Source organism: Callorhinchus milii, unplaced genomic scaffold (genome assembly GCF_018977255.1).
Source record: "Callorhinchus milii isolate IMCB2004 unplaced genomic scaffold, IMCB_Cmil_1.0 Scaffold4, whole genome shotgun sequence".
Taxonomy (NCBI): Eukaryota; Metazoa; Chordata; class Chondrichthyes; order Chimaeriformes; family Callorhinchidae; genus Callorhinchus; species Callorhinchus milii.
The window spans coordinates 33,385,385-33,407,128 of NW_024704745.1; the positions used below are offsets into that span (position 1 = coordinate 33,385,385).

General features: G+C 40.4%; 1 protein-coding gene across 3 annotated transcripts in view; it reads right to left on the bottom strand.

Annotated features, from left to right (window-relative positions):
- tbc1d4 (TBC1 domain family, member 4) overlaps positions 1-21,744 on the bottom strand; it is a 139,992-nt gene that overhangs the window by 65,082 nt on the left and 53,166 nt on the right. For all 3 annotated transcript variants that reach the window (XM_042334375.1, XM_042334376.1, XM_042334374.1), the window contains exon 3: positions 1,138-1,734. In XM_042334375.1, coding sequence (XP_042190309.1) covers positions 1,138-1,734 — 597 coding nt within the window. The remainder of the gene's footprint in view (positions 1-1,137; positions 1,735-21,744) is intronic.

A 21,744-nucleotide genomic window follows, 5' to 3' on the forward strand; every position in this document is an offset into this window, starting at 1 on the left:
ACTTGGGACAGGTATGAGCTAGTCAAAGAGAGTCAAGTTTGCAGACAACACTAAGCTAGAAGGCTCAGTAAATTGTGTAGATGGGAGTAGGAAGTTACAAAGGGATTTAGACAGATTAAGGGAGTGGGCAAAAGTTTGGCAGATGGAGTTCAATGTTGGGAAGTGTGAGGTCATCCACTGTGGATCAAAAAAAGATAAAGCAGAATATTTTCTTAATGGGGAGAGACTTAGAACTGTGGAGGAACAAAGGGATTTTGAATGTCCATATCAACAAATCACTAAAAACTAATTCCCAGGTGCAAAAAGTAGTCAAAAAGGTGAATTGAATGTTGGCCTTTATCTCAAGGGGTCTGGAATATAAAGGGGAAGAAATGATGCTTCAGCTGTATAGAGCGTTAGTCAGACCCCATCTGGAATAATGTGCTCAGTTTTGGACACCACACCACAAACAAGATATATTGGCCCTGGAGGAGGTGCAGCACAGGTTCACTAGAAGGTTATCAGGCCTAAAAGGGTTAAGTACGAGAAAAGGCTGCAAAAACGTAGATTGTATTCCTGTGAGTTTAGAAGCTTGAGGTATTTAAGATGATGAAGGGATTCGATAAGGTAGATATAGAGAAGCTATTTCCTCTGGTGGGGGAATCCAAAACAAGGGGGCATAGTCCTAAAATTAGAACCAGGCCATTTAAGAGTGAAATCAGGAAGCATTTTTTCACTCAAAGGGTGGTAGTAATCTGGAATTCTCTCCCCCAAAAGGCCGTGGATGCTAGATCCATCCACACCTTCAAGATTGATAGATATTTGGTAGTTCAGGGTATTAAGGGATATGGGGAGAAAGCAGGAAATTGGAATTGACAGGATTAGTTGAGGTACAGATCAGCCAATTGAATGGCAGAACAGGCTCAAAGGGCTGAATGGCCTTCTCCTGTTCCTATGTTCCTCTTTTCTCTCATGCACTGCTGGATATGCTAAAATACCTAAGTCTTGGTCCTACTCCAACCCCATTTTGGCAGATGTAAAGTATTTCCTGACTTGGGTACCCAGCATTTGTTCTGGTTTAACCAAAACAATAGAATACCAATATAGATCACCAACTTCCTGCTCCTTTATGTTCATGAAGTGAAACAGATGACATACCTGAAATAACATTGTCCTATTTTTCTCTGAGTCAGAGGGCTGCACATGGCTTGGAGCACTTGCATGACGTCTACGTGCTTGCACTTTGTTGCTGAGATCAGGCACCTTCTTTGGCATAATACTGGCAACACTGTTACACCTGGACCGGAACTCCGCTTGCTGGTCATCAAATGCCGTGTCCTCCAGAATGGACTGGGCCATAGCCAGGCGAGAAGCTGACAAGCTGCTCTGGCTTTGGCTGGCTGAGAGTAGGTTAGTATTCACAGCAGCTTCGCAGGTCGGGTCACCAAATATATTCTCGGAATTGGAATCCCCTACAGCATCTGCTTCACCCTGGCCAACATCTGCATCTGAAGGAGCCTGCTCGTTCAGCAACTTGAGTCGCTGCCGCTCCAGTTCGTGCTGGGTAAACTTCTCTATGCAGTCGTCGATGAGGGTGGACGGAGCCTTCTTGTGGGTCACCACCACTTTACCACAATAGAGCACCTCATACTTTTGTGAGTTGTAAAAAGCATCTTCGCCATCTTGCCGGGATTTTGCGTCCCCCTTCAAGACCGCTTTGGAAACTTGACGGATACTGCTAATGACATCAGGAACCTGAAACAACAAGAGAAACGCTCATGTAAAACTGCTGAGGTTCTTTAACGACACAACACACTTTATGAATAAGAGGGCATCTATGCTGGTTGCCTTTCTTAAGATAATAATAATAATCCTTGCATTGATATAGCGCCTTATCGCGTCTTCGAGACGTCTCAAAGCGCTTCACAGAATATACTGTAAAGTAAATTGACTGTATATTTTGTGGGCGAAATGCGGCAGCCAATTGCGCTCAGCAGTGTCCCACAAACAGTCGTGGATTGACCAATTTATTATTATTATTTTTTTTAAAGGAATTGTTACCCCCTGGAAAAGCAATCCGCCAATCGACTAACAACCGGGTTCCTACTTACTGCTAGGTAAACGTGTGGTGTAAGGAAACTTGCGCAAAATTTCACCCTGCCAGGAAACAAACCCAGGTCTCTCGTTTGTGAGGCAAATGCTCTAACCACTGAGCTACAGGACACTAGTTCTTGAAATACAAGATTAACTTGAATTTGTACAGCAACACTGCATGAGACTGCCTGCAATACAGCACATTGAACCATCTTACTGCTGTGCATGTTAATTCCTAACTAGAAGAAGTTACTTCTGTGGAAACTCCCATTTTTGTTCAAACCCCAAATTACCCAATACAAGTATAGCTTGCTAATTCAAAAATAATTCTTCATTTAAAAACAATAAAAAAGGCACAAGAGTGCAAACATTTACAACATTTATTTCTCAAATGAATAATACCTTTTTTATCCAGTATAAAAGTGGAGCCATTCTTAAAAGCCACATGCAAAACTGTAGTATTGCAAAACGCACTCGATATAAAATGTCCAGCTCTGAAATGAACTGATTTTAACTGAAATACAGCTGCACTCGGGGGGTTTGACGGTTTCAAATTTAAAAAAGAAAGGAAGCAACAGCCCAGATGTTATCAGACTATTTATGATGTAATTCAACTGGACTTCCTAACAATGATACAAAATAACAGACCTCTGCACGTCTGGAAGTCTCACCCACTACTTAGTCATTCACTGGCATCCATTCAAAACAGCAGCTCCACATTTGTGACTTAACAGTTTACAATAATCCTAAACTGAAATTAGTTTTCAAATTAAGAAAACTTTTTAAGGACCAGAATGTTTATACTGGAAAGACATTTAGTCTCTTGGCTTCATCTTGTGCCAAAACACTGACTGTAAGACCACATTACACCTAACTCTTGCAGACTGTTCAAATAACATGCACAGCTAAACCAAAAATATTTTCAGAATCACACAAGGCAGGAAAACAACTATGTACAAAAATCACTTTTGTCTTATTTTACATAACAGCACAGACATGTTACTGTGTTCCACAAATGTGGCTTTGAGGTCTCAATGTGATTCAATTTAGGCAGTATTTTATTGTTACAATAAAATGTCAAGGCATTGGAGAGGGTGCAAAGGAGATGGCACCAGGAATGAGAGATTTTAGTTATCAGGAGAAGCTAGCGAAGTTAGGATTATTCTCCTTGGAGCAGAGAAGATTAAGAGGAGATTTAATAGAAGCTTTCAAAATTATGAGGGGATTCGATAGGGTGAACAAGGAGAAACTATTTCCACTGCCCGGTGGGTCGTAACCCAAGGACACAGAATTAAAATAGTTGTTAAAAGAAACAGAATGAGTTGTTCGGATATGGAATGTATTGCTTGAAAGGGTGGTGGAAGCTGATTCAATATTTTTCTATACCTTACAGGTACAGATATAGAAAAATAGGTTTTGTTTTTTAAAAACTAAGATAAAACAAATTTGCACCAATAGTACCACTTCGGAATGCACAGCTGTTTGTAGTTTTCAGTCAGAAGGAAATCACAACCCAGCACTCCCACCATTTCCCTTAACGCTGCTCGTTTCCTGTGAGCTCAGACACAAGTTTCATCACATGTGCTACTGGTGGATGGGAGCTGAATAATGATGATCTCAGGGTCAAAAATGTGTTGCACTTATCCTGAAGGCAAAATACATCTGGATAGGTCATCCCCAATTTAGCTCTGATTACTGTGAAGTCACCGACTTAGTGAGGCGTAGCAAAATGTGAGGTATTTCTTTTAAATTCTGTAGAACAAATAGGTCATCTTAGATATGTTAGGCAGAACTGTCTGCTTGAGCCAGCAAATAATAACAATAATTTTAATCTTTGTATTTCATATAGTGCCTTATCACATCTTTGAGATGTCTTAAAGCACTTCACAGAATATACTTTAAAGTGTAGTGACTATTTGAATTGACTGTACATTTTGTGGGCAAAACACAATAGCCAATTGCTCATAGCAGAGTCCCACAAACACCAGTGGATTAAGTGACCAAATTATTATTTGATTTATTCAATTATTTAAAATAATATATTAATTAAAATGTTATAATAAATTAGACAGTTCTTACACTCTGCAGCGTGTCCACGTGTGCACCTCTTGCACAGGAAAGAAGAGTACATTCGAAAAGTAGGGGAACAGCTATGACACCAGGCTAAAATGTTAACATATGTCAATCAGTTTATGTCACATGGCTGTACAGGTACTTGTCAAAATAACAAACTGCTGTGGTAAAAGTAGGGGATTATTTCTGACAGTGAAATACAGTAATGGGTGGTTATAGTGATTGAAATGTGAGGCAGCCAGAAAGAGCCCACGGTACATCTTGGGTAATGGGCTTGCATTCAATGAAAAGATGCTAAGGAAGGTGTGACAATCTGAATGTATGATCACCTGCTCTTTTCTAGCCCTTATTGATTAAGTTTTGTCCAAACAATTTTGAGATTTTGAAGCCTGCCATACTGTAGCCATCTTTCTGTGGTTCAGTGTGTTTGTAGGGAAACTGCAGTTTCCAATGATATGCTGAGAGTCAGTCAGGTCTTGCTATTAGAATACTTGTTCACTTCTAATCCACTGTTTGTGATTTACGCCTTAGCTCTTAAAAATCAAATTTAGCCCTGGGCTATATAGAATGGCTTTCCAAGATGAAATCTGTACTCAAATCCCACGGGTACAGTTTGATCCAATGAGAGCACCTCCCCACACTCTGTACTTCTTTATAGAAGGACTTGATCAGGATGCCCTCTGTCTCACCTGCTCTTTACTCTAATCATCGAGCCCTTGGCAAGTGAAAGTTGAAAACAAACCAATTATCCAGTCAATTTGCATTTGACTGATTTTTTTTCCAGTGGTGATGAATCACAGGAGCCAGATTCTGAACTGATCAGTGTGTTTTGTAATGGCATACTATAGTTATTAGATTTATTGGGTTTATGTGCACCAAAAAGTATGGTAATTATCTGAACAAATTATTATTTGCAGATTTGTCAACCCATGCAGACAATCTTTTGGTGAAAATCCAGTAAAAAAAACAGTCAGATAAATAGAAGGACAACTGACTTTCTTCAATCCAACTCAAGCCAGTGAGATGTCTCAACGCTATGATAAGGAAATATATCAAATGCAAGAATTAAGATTATTATTTTATTATAGCACCCATCCAGCTTGGGAGCCAGTGCTGCGACTTCCACAGCCTTTAACACATCAAATGAATGTAACAAATGACGAGCTTTAACAAATGCAGCACAATAAACTAAAACACCATTCTCCTGTGCCAACATTCCAATGAAATTACTCTGAAAGCTTTGGTTTCCCCGGGCCCATTGCCTGCTCTGTACTCTTACGATCTATGATACTTATTGATCTGCTCATAGTTCATTGCATTTCATTTCTTTCATTGAGGTTTTTTATATACCCATCTCACCCAAGAGCTTACCGGAGCTAGTTGGTATTCGGATGTATGAAATTAATTAAGACTATATCACAGACATCTGAGATCATTCATCCCTTATTGTGTTGCTCAAGTTTGAATAACAGCTGATTCGGTCATTTAACTTTAACCAGAAACATACCAGTTATCAGTCTGCTTTGGGTGTACTGTAGCTGCAGCCAACGGATTCAGAAAATTCTATTCCTATTCAGACCTATTCAGTTCTTATTGCAAAGAATAATGCCAAGGATTGTTAAACGTCTGTTTCTTGTTATGCTGAATATGTTTTGCTAAAAGATCAGGATGATTTAGAAATTCTGGACTAGCCATGTCTTGTTTTGACTGAGAAATATCGGTGAGAGGTCACCCATAATGTAGGACAATAAGAGTAAAAAGAGTAAGAGAAAGTCAAAAAGCAGGAAGTAGTCAGAGATCAGTGGTTAAAACCCAGATTTGGATGAAAGGCAATTAGCTCTTTTCAATAATGCCAATGGAGAAGGGCAACTAACTTTTTAATAAGTAAATACCACATAGGTGTTAGGCCAACCACAGTCATTCTGTTGACACAAAGAAAATCCATTCTCAAGTGTCACTTCACAGTGGGTTTAAAAATCAGGCCCCAACTGGTCGTATCAAGCGCTCTGGGACGATGCCCTGTGTGAGGGGTGCTATGTAACTGCAAGTTGTTATTATTATTATACTGCAGGCGTCACTGGGACCATCATCAAAATCAAAAACGCCCTATAAACGTTGTTGTTTGGGCACCAATCTGAACCCAACAGTAATCCCCTGCTTTCCTCAAATAGGTTTGTCCCATTGTCCTCAGGCTCAGTCACTGCAAGGTTAACATTGTGTGTATGCTTCCCTGTCTTCCAAACATTGGCAGGTATTCATTAATCTAAACTTTTCATGCCCTCTTACCACCTTTAACTGACTGATAACTCAGAGCTGAAGTTTTCAGGTTATCGTGAACCACAGCGAGTCCAGGTTGGCAGATTATCCAATCATTTTATAACTGTGTAGCTTCAGGGCTGAATCAGCAACAATTCGCATTTATATAATTCCCTTCACACAGGGTAGAGTCTCGGTGAATTTAAATCCAGAGAGAATCAGTTACAACAATCAGACAGTTAGGTGTAGGATGTTCTTTCATGCGGGTACTTGCTGAGTAACCCCTCGCCTATCAGCAGAGTGCTAATCAAGGCCACTCTACAATCTGACTATCCTGTGTTATTTCAGCTCCTTTGCAATATTTCACACAGTACTGAACCTTACTGTGCACTTAGCAACACACTCATGTTTTCTTCAGTAAAATTACTACTCTAGCATTAAAAAAAACAAGACTTGAACGAGTGACTGAGTTTGGTTCAGTTCATTCTTCTGTGCAACCTCTGGGATTGTCCGTTGGTGGAATGCTAAAATCACGCAATGCCTGTATTGTACTAATGTCTCAGTTTACATTTCAAAGCTTTTGTTAGAAAGACCAAGAAATATTTAATGCTGGCTCGTCATGCATACTGTTACAGTATCTCATTATTAATCCAAGCTACACACTACACAATATCAGAGTCTGGTACCTCCACACACTCCTGTGTCATCCATTTCTCCTTCAGACCCTGCAGTATGGCTTTCATGGTGGATCATTAAAAACAGGGCCTGTAAAGTTCTGAGGGGGGGGAAGGTCTTTCCATGTGTACCAGTTTGTGCATAGCAACTTGCTTATTCCTCAATCATGTGGGCAGTCTTGGAGTTGCAGTTTATCATCAAAATACACAGGAGTTGCAGCCCTCTACCCCCACCAGACAATCACCTAGGAGATTGTTTCATGTGACTGGCAGGGAGCCTGGAGCTGTGTCTGCTGTTTGCACCATTCAATGTTGCATTCTCTGCATTCTGATGAGGGGCTTGGCATTAATACTCTTTTTTGGTAAAGCTTTTCAAAACCCTGCGTTATTTTAATTTTAGACACACTGAGCTCTGGGGAAGAGGAGCAGAGGAGGTGGAAGTGTATTCAACTAAACTCTAGAGTGATAAAGTGGACATCTCAACTCTACAGTCAGAGATTTTATTTTTATTTCTCTGTGCTGTTGGCACAATACAAAGAATGCACCAAGGGTGGTTGTCTGTCCATTTTTAGGGCAACATGCAGTGATATAGAAATACCACACTGCCCTGCTTTCTAACCTCTGATATTTGAACTATTGAAAGCATTGCTAATCCTGAGACTAACCTGTCAATAAAGGGAACTGGGTTTACTTGTAGCCGTGTGTCAAAAATCGTCTCCTGTAGGGGGAGCTGTTGTCAGTTTCATTGAAGTCAAGCAAAGTTTTTCCACAAACACTTAAAACTAATCTTGAATGTGGAAAAATATAAATGCTAAAATATTAACAAAATCTTTTATGTAAATTTCAGAGTTGAACAATTAGCAAAAAAGGAACTATTGATAAACTATGCAAAATATTTCAACACATGCAAATGTGAAATAAAGTAAGATAATTCAAGCTTTCTGGGACACTACCCTGTGTGAGGGGCGCTATATAAATGCAAGTTGTTGCTATAATCTTCAAGTAAAACTTCAGGAATGCTGCAATCACGTAGCATGTTGATTTCATAGGGAGAGCTTAATATTCGTTCCCCATATTGATCAAAAACATGGTAAACATACTGCAGGTCAAGATACATTAGGGTGATAATGATTACAGTAAACTCTGTGTGTTTCTGACTGAAAGACTTGTGATAAAAATTCAACCCATGCATCCTCAGATCCTTTCTGCCTCTGGCTCTCTGCGTCACTATTGACACAACTTCTTTATTTTGTTTCAATGTCACTCACGTAGATGGCTATGAAACAGACCAAATTTTTTTTTACGCAAAGTCAGCTGAGCCTGAAATACAAGCCTCATTAAATGCCGGCGAGGGGAGTATTTCTAATATTTTTTNAAATGAACAAAATGTAAGAAAACTTGGAACAAACTTTCTGTCCTTTCATTAAACAGATGCCGACCTTGGCCTCCCAGCTGGTTATTCCTGTGATTCTTGTATCGGTGCAATTTCCATCATAAGCAGGCATTAGAATTCAAGATAATGGAATGAGGCCATGTTTGCAGCTGCAAAAGGCAGCTTACGTGATGCACTGAAATGATGGAAAAATCAACAGTTTGTTTTCAATTAAAAGCGACAAAAGGCATTTTCCAATAGAATGAAGACCTGGGCCTCCTGGCTAAAGGTATTTAATTATATGGATTTTAAGCTACTGGTAAAATATTTCTTTCTCTAGTGTTAATTTAAGAATGATGTGGCCAGGCAAAGTTTGGAAGAAAAACAGAATCACTAAAAATAAAAATAGAAGGCTGAAATGTGGGAGCTGCTACGAAAACATGGGGGACAGAGGGAAGAACCGTATTCTAGGTCATTCAGAGCGCTCACCCTCCTCACTGCTCTAATGGCTCAACATGTTTATTAGTGAGCTTCAGAGGTTGAGAAGGTCACAGGTACAATGTATGTTCAGTCTTCACAGTTAGTTGATTTCAGCTGGAAAGCATTATGGACATTGTAATTGGCCTCAGCATCTGAAGTTAGGCAAGAGGAAAGTCAACCATGGTTCCCGCTGCTGATCACTATCCAGTAACCAACCCTGACAAATGTACACTCACACATGTGAACATTGGTGAGGGCACGATCAGGCTTTGCTCCAATACCTCCACTTATTGCTGAGGGTGATAAATAACTAATGTTTCCTGTTTTCAGCCAATATTAGTGAACGATACTCTCCGCTGCACTGCTGAGTGTTCTACAACCAAAACAAGACCAAGACAAGACTAACACTAGTCTTCATCGTAGTGGGTTATGCATTTGATACTGTCAGCCATGTCACCTCTAACTCCCTCTCTCCCCCAAATTCCTGTTCCTACTTTCCAGGTAGCACTTCGGTGGCAGCAACAACAACAAGATTCCATTTATAGAGCGCCTTTCACGTCGGGAGGACGTCCCAAGGCGCTGGACAGTTGGGTCAGGACCCGAGCAGGGGGGAAATGGTCAGGGTGAGGGGAGGGAAGGGAGGGAGCGAGGAGGGGGTAGAGAGTCGAGAGGGGAGCTGAAGGCACGGTCAAAGAGAAAGGTCTTGAGATCGGCCTTGAAGGAGGAAAGGGAGGAAGCAAGGCGAAGGCACTGGGGGATGGAGTTCCAGAGCCTAGGGGCTGAGAGGCTGAAGGCCCAACCACCGATAGTAGGGCGGTTGGGGCGGGGGATGTGGAGCAGACCGGAGCCAGAGGAACGGAGGGTACGGGCAGGTAGGTAGGGGGATAGTAGGTCGGAGGGAGCAAGGCCGTGAATGGCCTTGTAGGTGAGGATGAGGATCTTGAATTCGATCCTCTGGGGGATGGGGAGCCAGTGGAGGTGAGCGAGGGTGGGAGTGATGTGGTCCCGAAGCCTGGTGCGGGACAGTACACGAGCTGCAGAGTTCTGAATGACCTGCAGCTTGTGGAGGGAGGTGCGGGAAGGCCGGCGAGGAGAGAGTTCCCATAGTCCAGCCTTGAGGTGATAAAGGCGTGGACCAGAGTTTCAGCAGCGTGAGGGGTGAGGTAGTGCCGTAGTCTGGCGATGTTTCGGAGGAGATGGAAGGCGGTGCCAGTTGTGGCGCGGATATGAGGAAGAAAGGACAGCTCAGGGTAGAACCGAACCCCGAGGTTCCTGACTGGCTTTGAGAGGTGGAGAGTGCAGCCTTGGATGCTGATGCTGTCAGCGTCTGAGGTGCGGAGGCGCTGACGTGAGCCAATCAGGAGGGCCTCAGTTTAGCGCACGTTGAGCTGAAGACAGTTGTCTCTCGTCCAGAACTCGATGTCGGACAGGCAGCTGTCAGGACATCGGTGGTCGTGGAGTTGAGGGTAGAGGAGGAAAGGTAGAGTTGGGTGTCATCCGCATACATGTGGAAGTTAACCCCATGTCTGCGGATGATGTCACCAAGGGGGCGCATATAGAGGGTGAAGAGGAGGGGACCGAGGGCAGAGCCCTGAGGGACACCGCACGAGACAGTGCAGGGGCTGGAGAAAAAGCCATTCGTGGAAACAAAGTGAAGACGGTGGGAGAGGTACGACCAAAACCACTCAAGGACAGTGCCTTGAAGGTTGAGGTGGGAGGACAAGCGGTGGAGGAGGATAGCGTGGTCGACCGTATCGAATGCTGCCGATAGGTCGAGGAGGACGAGGAGGCAGAGAGAGCCCTGGTCACAGATGGTCAAGATGTCATTGGTGTCCTTGACCAGGGCGGTTTCTGTGCTCTGAGCAGCACGGAAACCCGACTGAAGGGGTTCGAATAATGAATAGGTGGAGAGGAAAGAGCGCAGCTGGGAGGCGACAACTCTTTCAAGGACCGTGGACAGGAAGGGGAGGTTGGAGATGGGCCGGTAGCTTGATAGCTGCGACGCATCAAGGAAGGATTTTTTCAAAGTGGGAGTGATGATGGCAGTTTTTAGCAGTCACTATGCCCCTTCCCTCTCAAACCCACTGCATCTATCCCTCCACCTTGCTGTCTGTCTTTAAATCCCACCTTAAAACGTACCACTTTGAATACCACAAATGGTAACTTCCCCCTTCTCCTTTGCTTAGAATTCCACCCCACCTCCAAAACGTTCAGAAAGAAAGGATCATCGTCCAGAAAGCTCTGACTAAGCCATTTAGTGAAAACAACAACAACAAGATTTCATTTATAGAGCGCCTTTCACGTCGGGAGGACGTCCCAAGGCGCTGGAAAGTCATTCCTGAGAATTATTCAGCTTCTGTTGGGCATGAATTGTTAGCTAGACAAGGAGGCAGGCAGGAAAACAAGGCATACGCTGCTTACTCATGAGAGATAGCAATAAAATAGGAACAGGGCCAAAGATTTACACAAATCTGAATGCACTTATTTTCTGAATTTTTTACTGAAACATCTGGAGAGGATATGTACATTTGCTAATAATGGACATTATTGGACATTATTTCCTCTTGTGTCCAATAATGGACACAAGAGGAAAAGTAGAGTAGTCTGATTCAAACCAAATTTGAATTCATAAAATCTGTTCAAGGTATGTATTCATATGGCCAGTTATTGCACAGCTGCAATCATTATACATTTCCTGCATCAGTGACATACTCAAAGTACTGTACATGTCCAGTGATTAATTCAAATCTAATTGGTAGGTTAGATTTGTACATGCTAACTTCAACTCGCTATCAAAATAAAGGGGTGTAGGAGAGAGGACTAGAAGGGGTGGATGCTCATGGGGAATATGAACACTGGTATGGACTTGTTTGACCGAAAAGATGCCGATTTAATTGTACGTAATTTATCTCACATCTAAAACATCAAACATGGTTCTCATTCAGCACTGTTTTTATTTGGATTCCCTTCAGATTAAATGATAAAGGGTCTTTAACCCTTTTACCTGTTGCTAATGTCAAATCTTGGGCTAAAGCCACGAGTAAACTTGGTCAAAAATATTGATAAGTTTGCAAATGGTTTTCCATTTGCTCGACTGTGCCTTCCCACCAACTGCTAGTAAGCAACAACAACAACAAGATTCCATTTATAGAGCGCCTTTCACGTCGGGAGGACGTCCCAAGGCGTTGAAGCAAGCAAGCTTTAAACTAAGCAAGCTTTAAACTAAGTGATTTTCTGTTCATTGACAAATAAGTAGTGGAAGAAACACACACCATTACGCATATCAGTGTATTAAACCTATTGTAATATTTATGATTGTAATAGTTTTTTTATTATAGTAAATCCTGCTGATAAAATGATTTACGAGAATTGTGGCTTGAGTTGCGCACTGCTCATACGAGTGAAAACTAGTTACTCCCACTGCGCAGCCAGGGTATGTTATTACTGCATTTGATGAAACCTATCTCAACAGGAATTGGCCATGAGTTCTTAATATGATCCAAATCAGTGCTCAGTCCAAACAAGATTCATTAGGGAAATATTGATCCAAAATCCAAGAGAACATGCACTCAATTGGGGCGCATTCTAACAGGGTCACCATGCCCTTTTTTTTTTGCATATCTTTATATCGATTTTTCTGCAAAGTCAAAAGAAGATCCTGCTGTAGAAATGCTCATTTTAAACCAAGTCATCCAATTCTACGTTCATAGTTTGTTTACATCGAAATCAACTGTGCCCCTACTTATTTTTTCCCTCAGGCGAAAACAAGTCCACATTTGTAACCCTGCCCTCCTAACCTGGAGCCACAGTTTTTCTAACTTTATTTTTTCTCCTAACTCTCACCAATGCATCAATATCCTTTGGAAGGTTGGACCCTGTACACTGTGTTCCAAATGCGGTTTCACTGATGGGCTGTACAAGGTTAGAATAATTTCTTTTGACGTATCATGAAATGCTCGAGATACAGTTTAGGATTTCATTAACATAGCTGATAGCAGCTTTGCATTGCCCGGAACCAATGATTGATTTTCACACCTAAATTGTTTTTCTTCTTTACCCCTTTCACTGAGCACACATTCACTGGAACAGCTTAAATGTGTATCTGACTTTGATCTCACAGTTTAGGTTGACACTCCAATTGCAGTCCAAGGGGAGTGCTGCATTGTCAGAGGTCATCCTTTGGATGAGATATTAACCTGAAGTGTCATTTGTTTGTTCAGGTGGACATTAAAGATCATACAGCACTCTTCAATACGAGAAAAGTTTCTCCCAGGGCTCTGGCCAAAAATCATCCAAATAAATTAATCATTCACCTCATGATGTGTAGAATCTTGCTGCGTACAAATTAGCTGTTGTCTTTTCTATGCGCACACAGTCACTATACTTGACATCAGTTATCTCTGGAATGCTTTGCAATATTTCAATGTTATAGGTGCTATAAAAAATCCAAAGATTATTATTGTAATTTACTATGATTTTGTTCAATGCTATTTATCCTACTCATATTAGTCAAATGCTCACAAAGCATGGTGTAATCAGCAAACATTATACCCTATAATAAAAAGAAGTTGCTGAGAACGCGCAGCAGGTCAAGCAGCATCTATGGAGAGAGGTTAGTAAGTTAACATTTCAGGTCGATGACCTTTCAAGTTCTGATGAAAGGTCATCGTTAATTCACTTTCCTATCTCCAAAGATGCTGTCTGACCTGCTGTATATTCCCAGCGATTTCTGTTTTTATGTCAGATTTCCAGCATCTGCAGTATTTTGGCTAATATTATATCTGTAGTCGGGTAAAAAATACAACCATGTGATGTAATCACTAAAAATTTTGCTCAAACCAGTAAATAATCTTTTGGTCTTTGTGGTCTATAGAACTGCACGAATATCATGTCACTTAATGTTAAAGCACTTTAGCACTACAAATGTTGGACTAATCTATAGTTTTCAGCCTTATGCCCCCCACTCCTTTTTTGAAAAATTAATAACATTTGCTATCCTCCAGTCCTCATGTACAGCTCAAATGCTCATGGATCTCCCAAAATGGATTAATGCCACACATTTCCAATCTAATGTAGGAGCATACAAAAAATTGAATAAAATAAGGTTATTTTACCAATCCAGTCCACTCCTACCAAAGAACATGCAAAACCTACCCTAGACTTTCTCTATTAATATTCTGCCGCTCTACCCCCACCTTCTGGAACTCCATCCCGCAGTCCCTCCACCTCGCCCTTCCCTTGCTTCCTTCAACAACAACAAAATTATATTTGTAAAGCCCTTTTCACGCTTTAAGACCCATCTCAAGACCCTCCTCTTCGACCTTGCTTTCGATCCCCCTCCTTCCCCCACCAGCCCTCCACCCTCCCCAGTCCTGACCATCATTGGGTCCGAAACACTGACTGTCCAGCGCCTTGGGACATCCTCCTAACATGAAAGACGCTATACTAATTTAATTTTGTTGTTGTATTACAGGTAAACTCACTTAATACCATTGAGAGCCTCATTTTCAGTGGTTTTGTCTGTATCTTACATCAATTGTTCACCTTAATCTTTCACTCAGATTTGTAAATAAATCCAAGGTAGGTTGATAAGTAACAGACATTTATCTATAACTACTGAACAACACTGTAACTTCAAATTCATCTTTAATCCACAACTAGGTAATTGGATTTGCTGTACCTCATCAAAACCACAGCAAAGTCTCTTAGTTAATGTGCAATGAGACTTTGCACTATGCTATTTCTCAAGCGAGGACACCTCAGTGCTTTACTTTTCCAATCATTCACATTTGATCTATTTTGAAGTTACAGTCCAAACTGCACTTTCATTAGGAAAACGTCCATCCAACACAGCATCAGAATCACACTGCAGGAATAACAAGGGAAAAGTCTTCAGTGAATATTCAGAATTGAGGAATTGTAATAATCTGCTTAGTATCTTGGTAATTGATTTAAACAATGTCTTACAATAATAATAATCCTTGCATTTGATATAGGCCTTATCAAGTATTCAAGACGTCTCAAAGCGCTTCACAGAATAAATTGTAAACTGAATTAACTGTATATTTTGTGGGCGAAACGCGGCAATTAAAAAGTCAATCATAATATAATTGGTGACAGGATAATAAGATCAATGAACTAGAATAGCAATTGTGTCTGTGTTTAAACTAAAACTGTTGGTTAATTCTTTTAGGTATTCATTTTCAGAGTTCATATAAGATGTGAGTTCATCTTGTCCCAATGGTTACTTCCAACAACTGGAATCGCTGGGCTGGGATCTATAAGGCTATTTGTTTATTAATGGAAGGAATTTACTGTTATGGGCCTCTTCAGTGATTCATGCGGCAGCAGGGTTATGTGAGTGATTATTATGATGTGTAGCTCATACACAATTCCACGCTCAGACGATATAGTGTAGTCAGCATGCTGACTAATTGGACTTATAAAGCAACAAGGGACAATTGCTATTAGTTCTGTGGCTGAAATCATTGAATCTAAGTCCTCTCAATCATACAATAAACTAGTGTTTTTCTAAAACCCTCCAATGTTAATGTAGCTTATACAGTCACAGAATTCTTGGTTTGAAAGCATAACATCACAACTGCCTGGAGAACTCTCCAGATTTAGCATTTTTGAAGCACAAATATTAGACAATCCAGACAAAATAATCTTGTGCTTCGACACCAACTCCAGTGATTTTGCAGATTTGTGCACTGTAACTGAAATCATATTTGATAAAGTATTGAACATGCAGCCAAGAATTATTCATGCACTTATTTATAGGGTATTTTTGTCTCGGCCAGTCCTTTTACATTGCACATTGGCACTGAGTTTGGTCTTTATACAGTATCTTCGGTGGCATCTTGTCAGGTGAGGCACTGCTTCACCTAGTGTGCACTGCAAGACTGCTGCGGAGCGTGGTCAGCGGACCAGCGTTCACTAACTACAGTTTGAGTTTATATAGCGCCCTTCACATAGAACAATCTTTTTATTTGCATTTGATATAGCTCCTTATCACTTCTTCAAGACAGCTCAAAGCGCTTCACAGAATATACTGTAAAGTGAATTGACTGTATATATTGTGGGCAAAATGCATTAGCCAAATGCACACAGCAGTGTCCCACAAACAGTCGTGGATGGCGTGACCAAATTATTATTATTTTTTTTTGAAGGGATTATTACCCCCGGAAAAGCGATCCCCAAACAACTAACAACCAGGTTCCTACTTACTGCTAGGTAAACAGAGGCATGTGGAGTAAGGAAACTTGCCCAATGTTTTACCCTGCCCGCCATCATTCCAGATGGACTTAAACAGCAGTGTCATCGACTCAAAGGTGAAGCAGAATTCTGAATTCTCGTCTGATGGTTTATTCTCATCTGTGCTACCACACAATAATCCACCAAACGCTTATGAATGCAATCAATTAATCAATAATCACTAAGTAAAAATTTCTGGTTCTACATTTCTGAGGATGAGTCTGTCTTATATAGACAGAGAGAGAGAGAAGGGGGGGAAGTTTCAGAAGTGTATTTCCTCCCCTGAGTTCTATTAATCTATTCTGAGATGTGCACCAAGGCACGGAAGCCACGTAAACTGATTTATCAGCATATTCTGCGCCATTACACCACAAACATCACACCGCATGCCAACATTTCAGTCTTCAGAGGTTCTGAAAGGTAAAAAAAAACATGTTTTTACCAGTAAAACATTAGTTTTGCAAAAATATGGTTCCTGAAGATAAAACATTTAGCGTGCAATGCTGCTTTATTTTTAAAAATACATCACAGCTTTAAGAGAAGGGGCCTGAGTGAAATCCTCCCACCCACCCTACACACGAGGGAGCACGCTTTTACAACACTAAGACATTTTGGCAGAATGTCCAAACTTTTCTTGGCAATTATTGAAAAGATTGAAAAGTCAACAAAGTACTCTCTGACAATTTACTGAGAAGCAGCCTGGTGCATTTCAAGCACTCTTTACAAACACAGCTATTTGTTTTAAAGAATTTGTTGAGATGAGTTCTATTTAGATGATGATCAGAACTTGTGCACTCAATATCAACACCCATCACTCCAAAGTTTGGTCCATCGTAGGTCATAGGTCAAGTGTTCTCCACTGAATTACAGTGGCACCAGCCTCTATTAACTTGTAACTGCCCTCAAGGACGTGCTTCCTGACAGCATTTGATTAATGCTTATAAAATTAAAAACAACTTGCAGTCACGTAGCAGTCTTCACATAGAATGAAGTCTCAGGGTAATTTAACAGTGGAAGCACCGGAGGAGAGGAGAAAAGGTGATGACTATAAGGCACCGTTGAAGAGGTAGGTTTTGAAGCAGGACTGGAAGACAGATCAAGACAGGGCAAAACTGAGGGATAGAGGGAGTGAGTTCCAAAGGTTATGGGCGAAGAATCAGAGAGCTCAGCCACCAACGGTGGCACAGGTAGGGTCAGCCTGAGTTAGTGGAGTGGAGGGAGTGAGCAGATGAGTGAAGTAGAACATTGGAGAGATAGCGAGGTAATCAAGGTCAAGTAAAAAGAGTAATAATAAATGGAAAAGGCTCTAGGGCAGTGACTGCTCGAGACCCACAATTGCCAGATCTGGGGTCTGATCTGATAATTGTTATTCACACAATTGCTGAATAAATAAATTAGAGCACTTGTTGTGCATTATTGATGTCACCAGCTACTTGACTAAATGACAAGCATAAGACAAGCATTCAAAAATAACTTGGGATCAGTTTAAATTAATAAACTAAGGCAGATAGATTGAAATGCAGAAAAACATGATGAATGTTGAAACATGAAATGTGAAGTATGTAAACATACTGAAGTGTGTGGGGTAATAAAACTGGAAACTGGACTATTTATTCAAAAGATCTATTCAATATGATGCTGTTATCTACAAGGTCATCAAATTTTGGATTGCATCCCAAAGCATTTGAGCACCTATTCCAATCATTTATATATCATGGATAAGACCACACTGTGTACAATTTTGATGACCCACCTTCGGAAGGAAATTGATGTGTTGGAGAGAAGAGCAAGAAGGATGGTTTTGAACTCAGATTATGAAGCGAGACTTACAGAACGGAACTTGTTTTAATTGGAGAAAATAAGATTTAAGGAAGACGTGATCCAACTTGTTCAATTGTAAAAATGGATAAAATATTAAAACTGTGGAAAAATGACTTCCAAATCAAGACTGAATTTAAGAATTTTCCAAAATTTTGCACAATCTTAAATTTTATGTTATTTGGTCTTAAGGGTAAAACCATCTAGGAATTTCATCAGATGACTCACTAGTGCAAGGTTACCTGGAAAAGGGGAACACACTATGACCTTCAAAAGCATGTGAAAAAATGTCTGGCATAAATAGCTCTTATGAATCAAATTAACTTGTGAATATTTTCTTTCGGTCAGCCAGGTGTCTGACACATGCGGCAACCCCTTCACTATTGCTTGAGAGTATCTAAACCAACCTGCGAATTCCATGCATCCCACCTACACATGGAACTTTTAGAAATAGATTGTTGGAATGAAATCCGCACTCTCTCCCTGGAGGGATGTATCCTGCTTACCTAATTTCGGAAAGTATTAGGTGCAGGTTGGCAGGAGCCAAGATTGGGAACTCCAGAGTGTGCTAAAACCACAAAGCTTGACATTGATAGCACTGTCTGGAAATTTATTTATTTATTGTTGTGAATAAAACTATTGAACTTAATAAATAAAATGTTATTTATACTGTAAATACTAATGTGACTCTTCCTGAACAAACCATATGTTTATAAATATCCTCACTGACATCGTTCACACGTATTATAAAATAATAATAATCCTTGCATTTGATATTGCGCTTTTCACGTCTTCTCGATGTCTCAAAGCGCTTCACAGAATAGACTGTAAAGTGAATTGACCGTATATTTTTGGGCGAAACGCGGCAGCCAATTGCGCACAGCAGTGTCCCACAAATAGTCGTGGGTTGAAAATGACCAATTTATTATTGTTTTGTTTTGGAGGGATTATTATTAAGTGTGTAGAGTAAGGAAACTTGCCCAAGGTTTCGCCCTGTCTGGAATTGAACCCAGGTGTCTCGCTTGCAAGGCAAGGTTTTGCCTTGTTTGTTCATATTCCATTTCAGCACATGTGGCATTCTGCAGATTTTCTCAAAGAAAATTTAATATCTAAACCCAAGCTTCGGAAAAGCTTCAAAAGTCACTGTGTGACGTTTTCCTTTTCCTACAGGTAACCCTTGAGGCCTTTCTAAATGAGACTGCCAAATTAGTGGCAATTTCATAAAATTTGAGAAGATATTTGTGCTGGGGGCTCCTGAAACCTCTAAAACACTGACCAACTCAAATTCACTCAAGGTTCTTGGCAGCTGTTACAACAATGATTAAATTTGACACTGATTAAATTCTCTCTTGCACACACCACACACGCACAAATTAAATCCCCTTTCCAGCCTTCTGCAGTACTGTGTGATAAAAGGTCTTAATATAGGAAAGTTAGTGTATGGTGATAAGTTCCATGGATAATCAGCATATATTAGTAGAGGTGAGGCAAGGAAAAAGTCCAAGACACAAACACTGCTCCTATATTTGGAGAAGCTTTTTAACACTTTTACGTTCCTGGACAAGATGCAAAGAAATGTTTATCTAGAAATTACAACATAGGAAAGGTATTTATCATGCCTGTTTTATCTTAGATTCGCCCAATGGGCACTTAGCATCAAAAGTACAAACGTTTTTTTCCACCTATAGCTTCCAAACCACAGTCTCTCTCTATCACAATCCTTCATGATTTATCAATTTTTTTTGTAATTTCTCCTCTGAGTTTTTCTCCGTGTTTCTCCCAAGTATCAAATATTCCCTTCATTCGTCTTTCTACGTGCTTTTTCACTTTGTTTAAATACTACTACCTTCGTACAGCAAGAGAGGTAATTAGCAATGTTCAAATAGCTAAGTCCAGATTGGTGAGCCAGTGGATAGCTTCAGAAGTAGCTTGTTGTTAGTCTGAGATGCTGCTAGCAAACACTTTGGTTAAATCAAAACCAAGCATAGAACCTCCTCTAATTTATTATTTTTCCAGGACTTCAAATTAGTTGAATTCCTTATCTTCCCCAATCTTACCTTCTTACAATCTACGATTTTTTAAAATCCAAAGATTTATTATTCTCCCCTCCTACTTTTCAATCCTTATAATGCCCTACACTCTTTGCCTCACTCAAGTTTTCTACAAAACACACAGCCCCTACAAATTAATGGAACATTGTGTGAAGCATCTTACAACCTCCTCTCGAAGTGAAAGGCACTATATCAAATGTGACGATTACTATTATTATTACTACTTGTATTAGAGACAGCAGCGGTAAAAACAATCAGTATTATGCATTTCTGTTTTTTTCTTAAAATGGTAATTGCAGCAATATTTGTTGTCCTCATGTCAGTGTTGAAAAAAGATATTTTCTTTGAAACCTAATATTACCATCAAGCATTACCAGGTCAGGGATATGTCATATTAGATACAGAGCAAAGCAAAGTACTCTATCCATGATCATTAGTTCTATTCTGTGAAGTGCACTCTGACAACTGCACTTTCCATGACGGCTGTCTGTATAATCTCTCAAAGTGAAAGTGACAATTTGTGATATACTGTGAGTACTTTTGTGGTGCTTTTGTGACCCACCCTGAAATTGCTACTCTGTGAATAATAATAATCCTTGCATTTGAAATAGCGCTTTTCACATCTTCTAGACGTCCCAAAGCGCTTCACAGAATATACTGTAAAGTGAATTGACTGTATATTTGTGGGCGAACGCAGCAGCCAATTGCGCACAGCAATGTCCCACAAACAGTCGTAGATTGAAAATGACCAATTTATTATTGTTTTTTGTTTTGGAGGGAATGACAAACACAGGAGGAGGCTAAGAATCACAACCCTCTTCAGAGTAAGTTATGTTTCTATTGTTTAAGGTACAATTGTCATGTTTAAACACAACATACATACTCACTCAAACAAAACTTACACATCATTTGTAACCAAGCGAACGTTTTAGGAATACATACCTGTGTTGAACAGAAATTAAATAATGTATTTTACCCAAAGAAGAGAATCTTTCAGCCAACACAGGTCTGCTGCATGTCCTACATTCCTCGTCTTTGTAATTCCCTGCTTCAATCGCTTCACCTCACCCCCTTTTAATTCTATATTCAAATCTCACTTGGAAACCTATCTCTTCGACTGTGCTTACAATCGCCTTCCCGCCCCTCCTTGCTTGGCTCCCAACCCTGTCACTGAACAGAGCTCGGAGACATCATCCTATGTAGAGGGCTCTATATAAATGCACAAGATTGCTGTTCTTCCCACTGATTTTGGTGTTATCCCTCCACTTGGGCCACAGGTCCAGGACTGGGTGGTGCAACAACATTCTTTCACGACTCTACTGATACCAGGATGGAGCTCAGAGCTTAGGTTCCTCAAGAGTGGCAAGCTAGATAATTTAAATGATATGCTTAAACTCAGTGTGTTGAAGAGAGTATTTGGTTGACAGAGAAATGAAAAAGAAAGTAAATAACAAGCGAGGCATAGATGAGAGAGTATTGTGATGAGAAATAGACATGAAATGCAAGGGGGCTGCACTGTAATTATTTATGTTATGTTCAAGCAGAGTCAGGCTGACGCACAAAATGATCGTGGTGCTTTCCCATCCCTGCCTGGGAGGGTAGATGTATTTTGCAATTTGCTTCAAATATAAACCTTTCTGAGAACACTGCCTAGCCAAAGTAAAAACAAATGGGCTCAGATTAGCTTTCC